The sequence below is a fragment of the Ostrea edulis genome, chromosome 8, assembly GCF_947568905.1.
Source record: "Ostrea edulis chromosome 8, xbOstEdul1.1, whole genome shotgun sequence".
Taxonomy (NCBI): Eukaryota; Metazoa; Mollusca; class Bivalvia; order Ostreida; family Ostreidae; genus Ostrea; species Ostrea edulis.
This window is the reverse complement of record NC_079171.1, coordinates 51,113,073-51,127,243: the sequence shown is the minus strand read 5'-3', so window position 1 is coordinate 51,127,243 and position 14,171 is coordinate 51,113,073. Positions and strand designations below refer to the sequence as shown.

At 36.7% G+C, this 14,171-nt stretch overlaps 2 protein-coding genes across 12 annotated transcripts in view; one reads left to right on the top strand and one right to left on the bottom strand.

The window, feature by feature from the left end:
- Nucleotides 1-1,793: 1,793 nt before the first annotated feature.
- The window catches only part of LOC125663311 (uncharacterized), a 72,041-nt gene continuing 59,663 nt past the window's right edge, over nucleotides 1,794-14,171 (top strand). For all 10 annotated transcript variants that reach the window (XM_056146416.1, XM_056146412.1, XM_056146413.1 and 7 more), the window contains exons 1-4: nucleotides 1,794-2,438; nucleotides 3,459-3,699; nucleotides 4,730-4,864; nucleotides 5,488-5,704. In XM_056146416.1, coding sequence (XP_056002391.1) covers nucleotides 2,101-2,438; nucleotides 3,459-3,699; nucleotides 4,730-4,864; nucleotides 5,488-5,704 — 931 coding nt within the window. In that variant the 5' untranslated portion in view covers nucleotides 1,794-2,100. The remainder of the gene's footprint in view (nucleotides 2,439-3,458; nucleotides 3,700-4,729; nucleotides 4,865-5,487; nucleotides 5,705-14,171) is intronic.
- Nucleotides 8,304-13,429, bottom strand: LOC125661453 (uncharacterized protein KIAA1143 homolog). 2 transcript variants are annotated; one of them, XM_048893462.2, is made up of 3 exons: nucleotides 13,258-13,429; nucleotides 10,879-10,996; nucleotides 8,304-9,838 (listed from the first exon to the last, which is right to left on the bottom strand). In XM_048893462.2, exons 1-3 carry the CDS (start codon nucleotides 13,360-13,362, stop codon nucleotides 9,651-9,653), a joined length of 411 nt encoding a protein of 136 aa, XP_048749419.1. In that variant the 5' UTR covers nucleotides 13,363-13,429; the 3' UTR covers nucleotides 8,304-9,650. The 2 variants fall into 2 exon arrangements, with proteins under 2 accessions (XP_048749419.1, XP_048749418.1); XM_048893461.2 differs by having other exon boundaries at nucleotides 10,870-10,996; nucleotides 13,258-13,425.

Sequence of the window (14,171 nt, the reverse complement as noted above, 5' to 3'; positions counted from 1 at the left end):
ACATAGTGCAGATTCAAGTTTGTAAAAATCGTGATCCTCAGGGTTATAAAGGCTGAATGTTTTACTTACAAATATATATCCAGAACATCTTTAAAATTTTTCTCAACAACCATTGGGCCAAAGAAGTTTAAAGGACTCGGTGGGTTTGGGGCCAAATTCGGCCCCGTGTTCAAATTAAAAGATATCCCTCAAAGTTCTCTAATAAGATATATGTTTTTATAAAATGACTATCATATGTCCGTAAGAAGCTTTATTTTCATATAATACATACGTTAATACAGTACAGTTTACGATAACGTTGTGCCATTTTGGCGTTACGTTATGCGACGTCATGAACAAGAAGGCTACATGTCTTATTATTTTGGCAAAAGTAAAAATGCACTGGTACGGTACGGTATGTAATAACGAGAGGGTATGTTACATACAGTGGCATAAATGACGAAGGTATGCACAGTGTAACAATAATTTTTGGTACATAGCGTCGTCATTCGTGCAACGCTTTGCAACTGCGTGCGGTGACTGTACCTTTTTAGGCCGATTCCGGGACCGTCTCGTTATTACATAGCGTGCCGTATCAATGTACTGTGATTGTTATTTGAAAAGTTTAATTGACTCACTCCGAAAGTTTTCATGAATTGTAAATGATTCAATGTGACGGGTGCTACGATTTGAATGACGATTTTTGTAACTGTAGAGTAACCCATATTCAATTAATTTTATCATTCAGCACATGTTTGTGTCTTTACATTTGGATTAAATTGCATTGTTTAAATATGAATTAAATGAATATCAGTTGTATGCATGGTGAGTGGGTACATGAAACTATACTTATGTGTATATACACACCATGTTCACCCCACCCCCCCCCCCCCAAGAACACTAAAGGTGTATTAAGCTCAGCGAAGACACTAAACAATGCCACAGTGAAAAGAACATGAAATTCATTCAAAGTATGTGAAAAGAAATATCAAAATGTTTTGAAATTAAAAAAACACACATGACAGTGGGATTGAGAATGTACAGCACACGTATTCAACACTATCACAATGAAAAGAATATAACTAAAAATAATCTTGCGGGATTTTAAGATTCAAGATTTTAGCATATGCACGTGTATCTATTTAAAAAAATATATCATAAATACTTCTTTATATACAACACATCGTTCAATTAATGCATTGGTATTTACGCAATTGAAACAGTTTGAATTATAAATCAGTATTATCGTCTCATACTGCGTCCGAAGTCCGCATGGGAGAGGATCGTACCTTAAGGCACCCCCCCCCCTTCCTTGCTGCATGCCTGATTTAGTCCTATTCGGTCAGTTTCTAATGATGAATGAAGTACTGACAATTTAAATTGTACAAAAGTAAATTCTTTTATGACAATTCACTACCATATATAATACCGTCAGTCAAAGGCTTGTATTATCCAGCAGTAAGGTTTATAATACTATAATGTTAACGTCAGAGCCTCCTTACTTGCGAGCTTTATTGCCTGTATTCTGTATTCTGTTTTGTGTTTCTTTTTCCATCCTGATATTCAAACATAAATTCTCAATTAGTTAAAATAAATTATGTGTAATTTGGAGAAATAATGAATTGCTTACAAAGGAGCTATTTGATGTTGGTAGCCGAGGCTACTTCCTGGGGTGCACTCAGACAGTGTACATGTATACATGTGAAAATATATGGAAATGGAAGGTTGTCTTGTTTGTGGGTAAAACGAATAGAAATGCGGTGTAGGTGTTGCTTTAGGTATATATGGTCGGGTTCGATGTTGGAAGCGAATATAAGCGATAAATCTAATTCTTCACGCCATTGCATAAAATTAGTAAATACGCCTAAGTAGAATCACCGCATTCTTTATTTATAGGTAATATTATGTGCTAGAATTTGTACCGAAGACGGAATGTATCACTGATAATATATTCTGTGAGTTTCAAAACAAATATCAAGGAAGAAAACCAAAGAGAAGGGGGTTTGTGAAGGTGACCCGGCCAGGGTAGGTTTCACTACCCAATCAAATCGTCGCTGGCAAAATCGTGAGGATGTAGATGTTAATTACGACAAGTCTCTAAACGTCCCGAATAATAATAAAATGGCAGCGCCAGGTGTAACAGATGATAGTACTACACAAGAAATTAATCGTCTGGGGAACGTTTGTCTTGTGTGTGGATTTCCTTTTGTGAATAAATATGTTGACGCGGATGGCAACATAAAAATCCACAAATGCCTTGACAAAAAACTCCGACTTTCCACGGACCGTATCAAAACTTTGAAGAATGTGTGCGGATTTTCGGATAGTGCGGTGTATAGTAATGACACAGGGGTGTGTCAGAAGTGTTTCAGGAGTGCTGAGAAAGTATTAAAACTGGAAAAGGAAGCAGTAACGACCAGGGAGTCTGTTAAAGCAACCTTTCAACTCACGCTGCAGAGGTCAGTCATATATAACGTTAAAAAGATTTAAGGAGATATGCTACACTAGAGAAATTTGTTTAGGAGGTATGCTACAATAATTTCTTCCACTCCTTGAGAAATAAATGACAAAATATGTTGATTTCTTGAATTACTTTATTGGAAGAACTTAATTTCTCCCCCAAAACCCTTAAAATTTGTGTCATTTTATTAATTTTACCTTATATAAAAAATAGTACAAATGACTGAATAGGAGACATATTTCAAGCCCTATAAAATCTGTAAAATTTAGGAGCTTCCGGGGTTTTGCCTCCTGGGCCCCTATCCAGGTCTTCGCCCTGGACCCACTGGGTGCCTCATAAAAGTGACGTCTCCTGTAATCGCAATTCCTAGATCCGCCCCTGCAAGCTTACAAACCCCCTGTTCCAATCTATGAATATTTAATGTCATGCACATTGAAATGTGAACAATCATGTATGCTGTACGCCCGAGAGGGCCCTAATTTGGAAAATAAATCATATTCTATTCTGTAATCAAGTTCCAGTGCAATCAGAATATCGCTCAGTCTTTTTCGTCTAGTCGAGATTTTCAATTTGGCGGTAAAATGCCGAGTGATGTTCTACGTAAATATGGGCTACTTTCATTAGACATGGTTGTAGTGGCTAGCCTTAGGGGCAAGGTATGGTGGCTTGTTTGTGCCAGTTTACACTTTATTGTCTTTTTGTTATTTCGAGGCAAAAAGACAACAAAAAGATATTTAGCGACTTTTTGTCCTGAGATAATTTAGAGACGACAAAATGATAATATTAGCTACTAATCGCCTCAAAATATGGAAAAAATGTCAACACATTGTAAAATAGCACAAACCAGCCACCAAACCTAGCCCCAAGGCTAGCTGCCACAATCTCGAATGCAGCCCAGGTGAAAATCTGTGCACACGCAAGCTGAGTTTTCCTCATAGCATCCGATTTAACCTCGCTTACACATTTTCAGGGTTCACACGATGAAAACAGTGACCTTATTATTCCTTCAATTTTTAAGGTTCAATATCGGTGTGCCTCCCCCCTCTGAAAGATTCATTAAAAAGCAAGAAATAAAGAAAGAAGGAGTTGATGTGAAGAGGGTTCTACCAGAAGATCCACAGTTAGTTCCTGTCAAGCTGATACAAATCCAGGAGCCTAATGTCGCTAATGTAATTACGAACAGACAGCCAGCCAGCACTAATGCGAACAAAGATACTGAAAAAGCACAGAAGTCTCTTGGTGGGGACATTTTCAATCAGGTAACGACACATTTCAAAGCAGTTAAGTAATAGGTTTCCTTCGGAGACATAGCCATCCCATTGGGATCCGGGTTAGAATAGGTCCTCAGTACCCCCTTGCTTGTCGTGAGAGGCGACTAAAGGGGCAGTCCTTTGGATGAGACCACAAAAACCGAGGTCCCATCAGGTGTGACACGATAAAGATCCCTCATAGATACGTATGCTGTACGTTTTTTTTTTTACATCAAAAGCGAAAAATCAATCTCAAGAAAATTGCTACACAAGCATAAAATTGTAGTTAATGTGATACTTACAATTATATGTAAAGAATTATAGATTATTTTGAAACAGCCAAATTAAAATTCATTGGATCTGAATATTCTTCCCCTCGAATGCTGCCATTCTAGCAAGGCAGTGTGTCAGTGTATATTGCAAAGGATTAGTTATATACAATTCTACATACCCCAAAATTATGCCTATGAAAAATAACATGTAATTGATGGTTCTTTGAATACATGTAATTTGTTAATTGTGCTACCATTAAGATTTGCAAGCTACATGTATCTGATAATTAAGTAGGGTTATTATGATAAATTTATGTACAAAATACAGTAGTGGTTTAAAATTTTCAAGTTGGTGGTGGTGGTGGTGGTGGGGGTGTGTGTGTGTGTTATTACAACCCAAGTTTGTACCTACCTTTTCACCAAAAAGGGTAGGGTAAAGACCGTAAAATGGGGAAAATAAAACTTAGAACTCTTCAACTGAATTAAGGAATTGATGATGTTGTAACTCCCCTCTAGATCAGCCAATGAAATAAGTGAATTGGGTGGAGTAGCCGACTTGTAACTATTTTAATCCTCTCTCAGGGTTTTATGTTAATTTAAGGAGGAATGTTACACTAGAGAAATTTATTATGGATGAAAAGTGGAGAATAATTCAATATGTAGTACAACAATATCTGGAAATTGAAAACTTTGAAATTTATTTTATTTAGCAAAAAAATAAAAAAAATAATGCGGATTTAAAAAGTAAATTACAAACTAAATTACAGGCCATCACGATCCAGCGAGATGAATTATTTTCTACGTTGAGTTGCATGCCGGGGGTTCAGATCCGTGCTTTGATATGTTCACAAACACCGTCCAGCTCGGAGAGGTCGCCACAGCAACCACAGACTGAGATCATGGTAAGTGTATGTGTGGCGTGTATTACCGTATCAACACTTTATTGTGAGTTACGTCCCTTAGCAGAGTCAGCCAAAAGTCAGTCAGTGAAAAACCAAGTTTTCCTTTATTACTCTCTACCAAATAGAAGACTACTTTGAATTACAGCAAATTATTAAGTCGTCATACAAGTTTATGGGTTGCCCCACCCTGGGGCATTATTCTAGTTGACTGCAACTGATGGAAAAATATCAAATGTCAAAGCTACAGACCAGAAAATTACAAAAGCCAACTTAGGGAAATACTTCTTTTTAAGTGCGAGATGGCTGACAAGGGAAGTAACTTGCGCAAAACGTTGACACATGTATTTTGTACATTTTCTGCACAATAATGATCTGAATTTCAATAAAGAGATAGCTGAAACAAAAACCTTACAAAATGTGATCAAAAGAAAATTATCCACTTGCAAAATTTTCAAAAGTCATGGCTCCTGTGAAATAAAGTTCGTATAGCAACAAAATGTTGAATATCCTCTGTATATTTTTGGCCAGATTCACACTAATTAATGTAGAAAATGTCCCCACTACCATTGGTACTTGCTTAGTTAGTAATTAATGAAGAACTGCTTAATCTTTTTTATAACTAGACCTGTGACAGTTTGCCAGCCCAAAAGCTACACTCACAATCTTCAGCAGTACAGCCTAAAAGCACCCTACTCAGTGACCCTAGAAGCACCCTACTCAGTGACCCTAAAAGCAGCCTACTCAGTGACCCTAAAAGCACCCTGCTCAGTGACCCTAAAAGCACCCTGCTCAGTGACCCGAAGACTGATGTTGGCCTGTCTCATGGAACACTGCTTGATGGTAAGGAATTAGTGTCCTTTTCAAAAATTTCTAAAAATGACACAGGTTATGTACAAGTCCTGACTAGTTTAAGTAGTATGTGTTGTTATACACTTGAATGTTTTTCCTATATAAAATTAATACGATGTAGAACCAACATTTTAACTGTTAAACCAACTCTCACTCTCGTGGACTATTGACTAGTCAACAGTGTACGAACTGTTGACTGGGCAATATTCTGCCCAATTTCTATTGGCTACACAAGTCATGTGATTCTTAGTCTGTTGCTTTCAGAATGTACTTTACGTTATAGCGAATATCACTGATTTAACTGATGATGAAATACAGAATTTATTAGATGAAAAGCAGAGCAGAAACATGCAAAAATATAATTATCAATTGGGATATTGGGTAATGTTTTCTTTTAAACCAAAGGGCACGGGGACAAATATATGGAATCACACTGTCCTGTTCAAAGTCAACAAACCATGTGCATTGAGGAAAAACATGAACAGGGTTCGAAATTAACTCATGTCCGTAAGTCCAAGACTAGTAAAAAACGTGTCGGACTAGTGAACTCTCTATAGCACTAGTCCGTACGGACGAGTGAAAATCCGGAAATCAATCTTCAATGTGGTAACGATTTTTAGGAAGATTTGTCTGAGTTTCTTAGATGTTTGAACTTATGTTTGATTACCTGCATGGTCAAGTGTTTGCATGACTATGACATCCTGATCTTCCAAACACATGAAGTGCGTTCGAGACCGCCGTTCTTCGAACGTGCACAAATTGTCAAATTCCTGCCGATTCCGAACGCCGAGTACACATCACGAGAACGTGTTCTAGGTGTAAGAATTGCAAGTAGTGTGGTCTGAGAACATGCACGTTTGTGTGCACATGTTCTCGTCATTCACGACTCTAACACAGTAGTTCATAACACTATAGCTCATGACTTGGTCAATCGAGTGAATTTTGTCGACTTTATTGATAAAATTTCGAACTCCTGTGACTCTAAAATCTGAGCACCAAAAGAACAGGAACATCGATCTCGAACGCACTTATGGACGTTTATAAAAGGATTAACTCGGAGGTTAATATTGTATGCTTCTGAAGATTTTGAATGCGAAATAAAATATGGTGGTCTCTTTTTCTTCTGTAGGTGTCAGAAATTGAATTGTTTGCAACTGTGATGCGTTTGGTTTGATTAAAATGAAGATCATTTTATGATATACTGGACGGACTAGTGAAATGCTTTGCGGACTAGTGAACATCAACAGTGACTAGTCCGTACGGACTAGTGCTTGAAAAAGTTAATTTCGAACCCTGATGAAAGAAAGAAAGTGTATGACAAAACAGTTATAGACTGTGTCCTTGGACAACAGCTGTTTTTTTTACCCTTGAGTGGGCCTACGGCTTCAGATCCGTCCTCGGGTCAAACAAAACAGCTGTTGTCCTCAAATCCAGTCAATAACTGTATATTGTCCAATGTTTCAGGAAACCCCCCGACTTTTGTATATATATATGCTGCTTTTACATTGATGGACAAATGTTATCCTCCAGCTTAGTATGAAAGCTGTATTAATTTACAATTATTTCAGGCCTACACAGGAAACAGTCAAAACTATTGTCCTGAGAGTTGGCAACTGGCGAAGATCCAGGAAACTGTTGTCAGAGGCCCTAGGCCGAGGACAACAGTTTTCCGGGTCTTCGCCACTATCAAGGAGCAATAGTTTTGAATGTTTCCCTAGGAGGAATGAAACAATTGTTTTATTAACTAATCTGCTAATTGTGCAATAGTTTTTCACGTGACCGGGAAATAGTCCGATCGTCACATGATCGGGTAATAGTAGGTCACGTGATGAACTGTTTCACCCCTGCTCATTTCGTGTACCTTTCTCTGCTGATTAGAGTTTGAAAAAAGGAAAAAAAATATGTTATATCAATTTATATTGTAGATTAGGTAATAATTTCACTTAACTGTAGTTCAATTTAATTGATAACCAAAGAAAATGTATATATTTTTAAGATTTGAAATATACGTAAACAGAAGTTTATATCTCGACAACAGATAATCACACTTTTTAGTAAACAGCATATTTAAAATACATTTTTGTACATAAAAACTAGTTAAAATGACCAAATTTTATAGCCAAAAGATTAAAAACCTGCTGCTTTATGAATATATAAAAATTAATTGTGAATATCAGAGAAAGCATTGACTGTATACACGAAATACCTGCATAGGAGTTATTGCCCTTGACAACACATTACAGTGTAATAGATTATTTATAGAAAATATAAAACTTTTAAAGTATCAAATAGTTTAATTACCAATTTCTTGATTACACGGAGTGATAAAATTCCTCCAAAAAATATGCTATCATGCACAAACTTTATTCAAAATTCGGGTTTTTCAAAAACCGATGTCACACAATAGCAAAGATATGCTACGTGGTTCTTCTCTGACTGGATAGTAGAATTATCGTCAGGTTTTGGTAGCAGAGATGAGTTATGATTCAGAAAAGACTGTCCACATGTCAAGTTATATGTGTCATGTGCATCTTCCTTGCAAATTTATGGACTGAAAATAACACGAGACAGATGGAACAAAAAGACAGAAGAACGTACCGACCTTAATGTACCAAAATGAACATTCCAACAAACTTTCCTTGGAGTATAATGATTTATTTGCTGGGAGTATGATGCTTAGTATATACAAACAGAAACAAACTGAGCATCAAAAAGTATTTTTATGCAATAAATTGGGAGAGGAACATGTATGTATTGACAATACTTATAATTTCCATTAGTGGAACTCTTCAAATTAAAGGCGCGTAAAGTCGTGATACCGGGACAACATACGTAAACATTACTTAGGCATACGTAATATAAAGTATGGTATCGAATGCATATTACATGTATAACCGACTGCAAACCACGACACTGGTTAAAATTCTAAAGGCAAATTTAGGAATTGATTATTTTTACAAAAAAAACCGGACGAACTTATTAAACTATGTGATTGAGTGCAGGTACTAAATCTGTCAAATCTGACTGATATAAAGCATCAATCGCAAGAAGAACTGTGTAGGGAAAAACCAATATGCACATCCGACACAATAACTTTTCTTGTAATTAATGGGATTCATATGTTATTAAAATTATTCTGTCAGACTATGAAGACATTCTATTTTATCCTACAATTTGGACAGGTTCATATGGCATGGACTTTGTAATCAATCATGTCTCTCTCTCTCTCTCTCTCTCTCTCTCTCTCTCTCTCTCTCTCTCTCTCATTTTCCAATATTTTAGACTATGTTATATATTTGCCAAACTGCCTTTTTTTTTTTTTTTTTTAGACGTTTATAACACTAATTAACACAACAAATGCGTTTCAAAACTGCATCTAAGCTATATTTTGAAAATTACAAAATATTGATTGACTTAGGACAGAGAACATCGTTGTTTGGAATTTTTAGAATAGGTGTAGGAGAGTTTTAAAAAAAGCATGTAACATCCTTGATAAACTAGTGGTAGAATATTTTTAAAATGCAGTTTGACCAATGGCTATTTTATTTAAAAATACACAATGTACTTTAACTTAAAAAAGAGGGGATGCTATGAACGTTTCGTTTATGTCCCAGTAATCTCGCACTTGCTCGCGAGACTTGTGCATTTTCTTACCAATGACGCACAAGAGTCATCAAAGAGCGATAACTCTAATGAGCTGGTAATGAGAAGTATTAGAAAGTATATGAAATATTACATAAAATTCAACCATATTAGAAGTGCAGTCATATGTTGTGGAGTGCTGACCCAGTGACATCCACAGAAGTTATACAGTTGATGTCCAGGATGTGACTTCTAAATACAAATTCACACAACGAAACTCATCACTCTCCTCCATCAGATCAACGGACTCATTCAGCGAGTGAACACCCCCCCCCCCCCCCCCCCTTCAGACAGGCTATGTGGCATCCTCCTCCTCCTCATTAAATGACAGTAGCGTGGAGTTTTTGACGGCTTTCCCAGATTTCTTTTTCTCGCTTTTCTCCTCCTTTTTTTTCTTTGAGCTGGTGTTTAATTCTGTTGGTGTATCTGAGCCACTCCTCTTCGCTGGTTTCTTGAACTTGATCTTCCCATCTGCTGGGGGTTCTGTGGAAAAAGAACAAGATGTGTTTAATTGATTGTACATGTATATTGTTTAATGTCCCTCTTGCAAATCCCTCATTCATATGGAGATGTCACCATTGCCAGAGAAGGGCTGCAAAATTTAGACCTATGCTTGGTGCTTATGGCCTTAGAGCAGGGAAGGATCTTTATCGTGCAACACCTGCTGTGACATGGGTTTTGCAGTCTCATCCAAAGGACCACCCCATTTAGTGGCCTCTTACAACAAGCAAGGGGTACCAAGGACCTATTCTAACCTGGATCCGCACAAGACAAGATATATTTGTGAAGCTCTATGTAAGAAATCAGATACAAGTGATAAATTTAATCTTGACATATTGGTATGACCTTGACCTATCAAGTCACATATATTTGACCATTAGCTCCTCTTCAGATATGCAAACTTATCTCATATAGAACAATAGTTAGCTTCAACCAAGGGCAACATTATGGACATTATGCTATTGATTGCTTCGAAGGCAAACACACAATTAAACAACAGATTAGTGTATAAATAATACATATGTAAATAAAATATATTTTATGAGTCACTCAGGTACGACCTATTCTAATTCTTTTGAAATTTGGTATGAAGCATCTGTTGGACAAGGGGAGCATATGTTATAAATTTCAGGACTCCTGCATCCTTGGGGCCATATGGGTTGGGCAAAATCTACCAAAAATTTACAAATTTTCAAAAATCATCTCTAAAACTGCATATATATGTTTAAAAAAAAAAAATAAACGCAGTCATGTAGAGCAGAAAAGCTTCGACCAAAATTGTAAATTTCATGATCCTATAAAGGTTCTGACTCCAGGGAGGGGCTAAACTTGGCTTATAGTGTTTAAATAAGTAAAACATAACGTAACATGTCTTTAATACTAAACTGAAAGTAAATGGATATTGAGTCCTTAAGTAAACTGTAGGTCTACAACTTTGCCAAAAAAAGATAAGAAAATGTATTTTTCCCACATGATATATATGTCAGCTTTAGCTTTTCACCATGCAGTTTCACCTTCATTACTTTGCAGCCTGTCCACCTCCTCAGCACTTAGATCCCCCTCTCGCAGTTGTACAACCACTGGCTTTTCGTCATCAGTCTCTTCTCTGTCATCATCTTCATCAAAATTTGGAACCTCTCTCTGTTTATAAAAATCAATGTTTTAAATATCCTGCAGATGAATTGCCTACAGTTTGGGTGTGTGATGGTTCGGGTGTGTGACGGTTCAGCACCTGATGTGAAGGTTCAGTGACAACAGTTCGGGAGTTTGTTAACGACAGTTCGGGAGTTTGTTAATGACAGTCGGGAATTAATTACGATGCAAGGATTGGTAAATAAACCTGTTTCTTCCCCATAAACTCTGGTCTAACCCTAACTGGACCCTCACGTAGTGCATTGCCACTGATGTGGTGATGAGGACTATATTAAAGTGTTTAATGGTGCATTGTCAAATTTTTTAAAATGAATTCGTAGTAATGCTTGTGGCAGGGTATGCACCCGGGGCCTGAACATTTGTCACCGAACTGTCGTCGCTGAACTCCCGAACCATTGTGCTCCTGAACCGTCACACAACTCAGCAGATGAAACAATTAGATTTGTTTGGGTAGACATGTATTCCGTGTGTCACATCTTATTTCATGTCCCACAATGCATAGTGAGAGGAAGTTTTTAACCGGAGGCCCCTGGGCAACATTGTTCTCCTGAGCAATATATGTCATGTCATTGATTAAATTTCAAGTTTTTAGCTAGCTTGGGGGTCATAGGGTGAACAACCTTGAATCTACACTACATAGTGTTGCTTGAATATTAATTGGACAAATTGATTCTTTGTGGTGGTTCTTGAGAAGAAGATTTTTAATTAATTTTTCTACATATTTACTTGATGCAATCCTGGCCCTGAAAATGATGACATGAAGAAAACTGAATTTACAATAGATCAGAAGGCTCGACCTATATATTAATTTTGCATGATAATTTGAATAGCTACTCTTTGTAGATTTTCCTGATTTTTCAACACTCTTTGGTGCCAACAAACTTGAATCCCGACTGCATAAGGAATTGCGAACATATCAATTTGACAAATTCAAATTACTCAAGAATATTTCTAAAGAATATTTATATATTTTCCTATTTTTACCTCAAATTCCTTCAACATTTAAAAAAAAAAAAATCTTCACTTCATAATAAGGAAGCCTTCATACATGTTTTGGCTTTTCTGCTTCAAAGAATGTATCCAATGAAAGGTGAAAATAAGGAACAGTTATCAATCTCATAACTCCTATAAGCAATACAAAATAGAAAGTTGGGCAAACACCGACCCCTGGATACACGACGTGGTTCATTTGACAATATTTGTAGATATGTTGTTTAGGCTCCCATTTGAGAATTTTCCACTCTGATATGTAGAGGTCACCAGCTATATATGCGACAAATGTTGACCTATACTATGCTTGGGTGGCATTGAAGGCCGTAGTTCTCACGACTGAAATGAAACAGTTGCTGCCTTTGTTGAACGTCTTATGTTTAACAAAGCACCAGCACTGAGAATCAAAGACAGGCTTCTCAGTGTCTCTACCTACTATATTGATTTCATAATGATAACTAAACAATCTGAATCATGTTGATGTTACAATGCCAATCCGATCAATAACATTGATGTTACAATGCCAATCCGATCAATAACACTGATGTTACAATACCAATCCGATCAATAGCATTGAAGAAAGCATTCATGTCATGTTGACTGACAAGTTAATTACAACAACATCAACCCTCAAAAAATCTATATCTAGATTTAATATTTATGTTTAGTGTTTGACAACTATTCTGCTAATAATAGACAAAAGTGTGCTTAAAAATGTTCATGTGCTATTGTGCTGTAGAGGTCAGACAGATTCGATTGCCGGTGGACAGATAGCTCAGTTGGTAGAGCACCGGTCTAGAGATTCATGGGAGCCTGGGTTTGAACCCCAGTCAGGTCCATTACATTTTCTCCTTTCCTGTTACAGTGCATAATTCACAGTAATATTATCATTAAGCAAAATAATAATTAATAAACATCACTGCTTAGAACTGAACATACCATGTAGGACTTGAATATCCTTCATTTTTATTATTATGTTGCTTGAAGTTGAGTATTAAAAGTATTGGGGGTCTCGAAAACTATTGAATCCAGAAAATAAAAAATGAAATACAAGATCCATAATGTTCGATGGTTAATGTAATATTTTGCCCTTTTCAGTAGAGTACATTAAAAAGGATGGTTAATGCATTATACTGCCTTTTAAATACAGTTAATTGGGTCGAGACTTCCCATTGAAATTAAGAAAAACTGTAGAGGACATTCGGAATGAACATTCTCCCTCATTGAGCGCAGTTTCATTAGACAACACACTATTATACCTTGGTGTCAACAGTAGGACCTTCTTTGTAGCCAACTCTCTGCTTAAATTTCTTTATGAAATCGGGTTCGTCGTTTTGAACGTAAGATATTTTAGCTTTCGGCATTGTAGACTTACTCACATTTCTCGTACGACTTGACTAAAGCCATTTCGGGTTGCACTAAATAACGGGTGGGTGTAAAACTGATCTCGGGACCGCCTCCATAGAAAACATACCCTATGAAAGCTACGAAGTGCGAGAAGTAGTGTTTCTGCTGTTTCTGTACTTAGAAGATACTTTTTATTTAAAGTTTTAAATTTAAAGTCTGTTAAAGAAAATTCCTGTCAAATATTATCTGACATTTTAGATGAAAATATGTCTATGTAAAAAAAAAACAAAAAACGAACCATGGTCGATGTAAGGTACCGGAATCTGTCGAAGTTTGCCGAATGCCCACCTTCCATCCGTCCAGGTCACAATTTTTGAATGAAAAAAAAAAACCCCTACAAAAAACCCCATAAAAACCCAATCTATTGAATGTGATGTTTTTGCAGCTGAACGTGCATGACGTTTTACATGAACAGCAATCTTCTCTTGGCTAACATATACATTGCACTGACAGGGACCTGTCATGAAATATTTGCCTTATTTTATTATATATGGCCCATCTCTAACGGTATCTCCCCCCCCCCCTCTCTTCCTGTATAAAAATTTTATCTTAAAATTCACCTCAGTTTAAATGTTTGCTTTACAATCTGAGCAAGCACCGACACTTATGGGCAGAGGATGTGGTCCACGGGCCTCTTGTTACATTTGTAAAGAAAATCAAAAAATCTCTTTTTATCAAAATTTTCGGCACTACTTTTACACCACTCCGCGCTTTTCAGCGGCTAAGTTAGCCATTTTGAATGTAAACAGACGACCATGGAGATTTA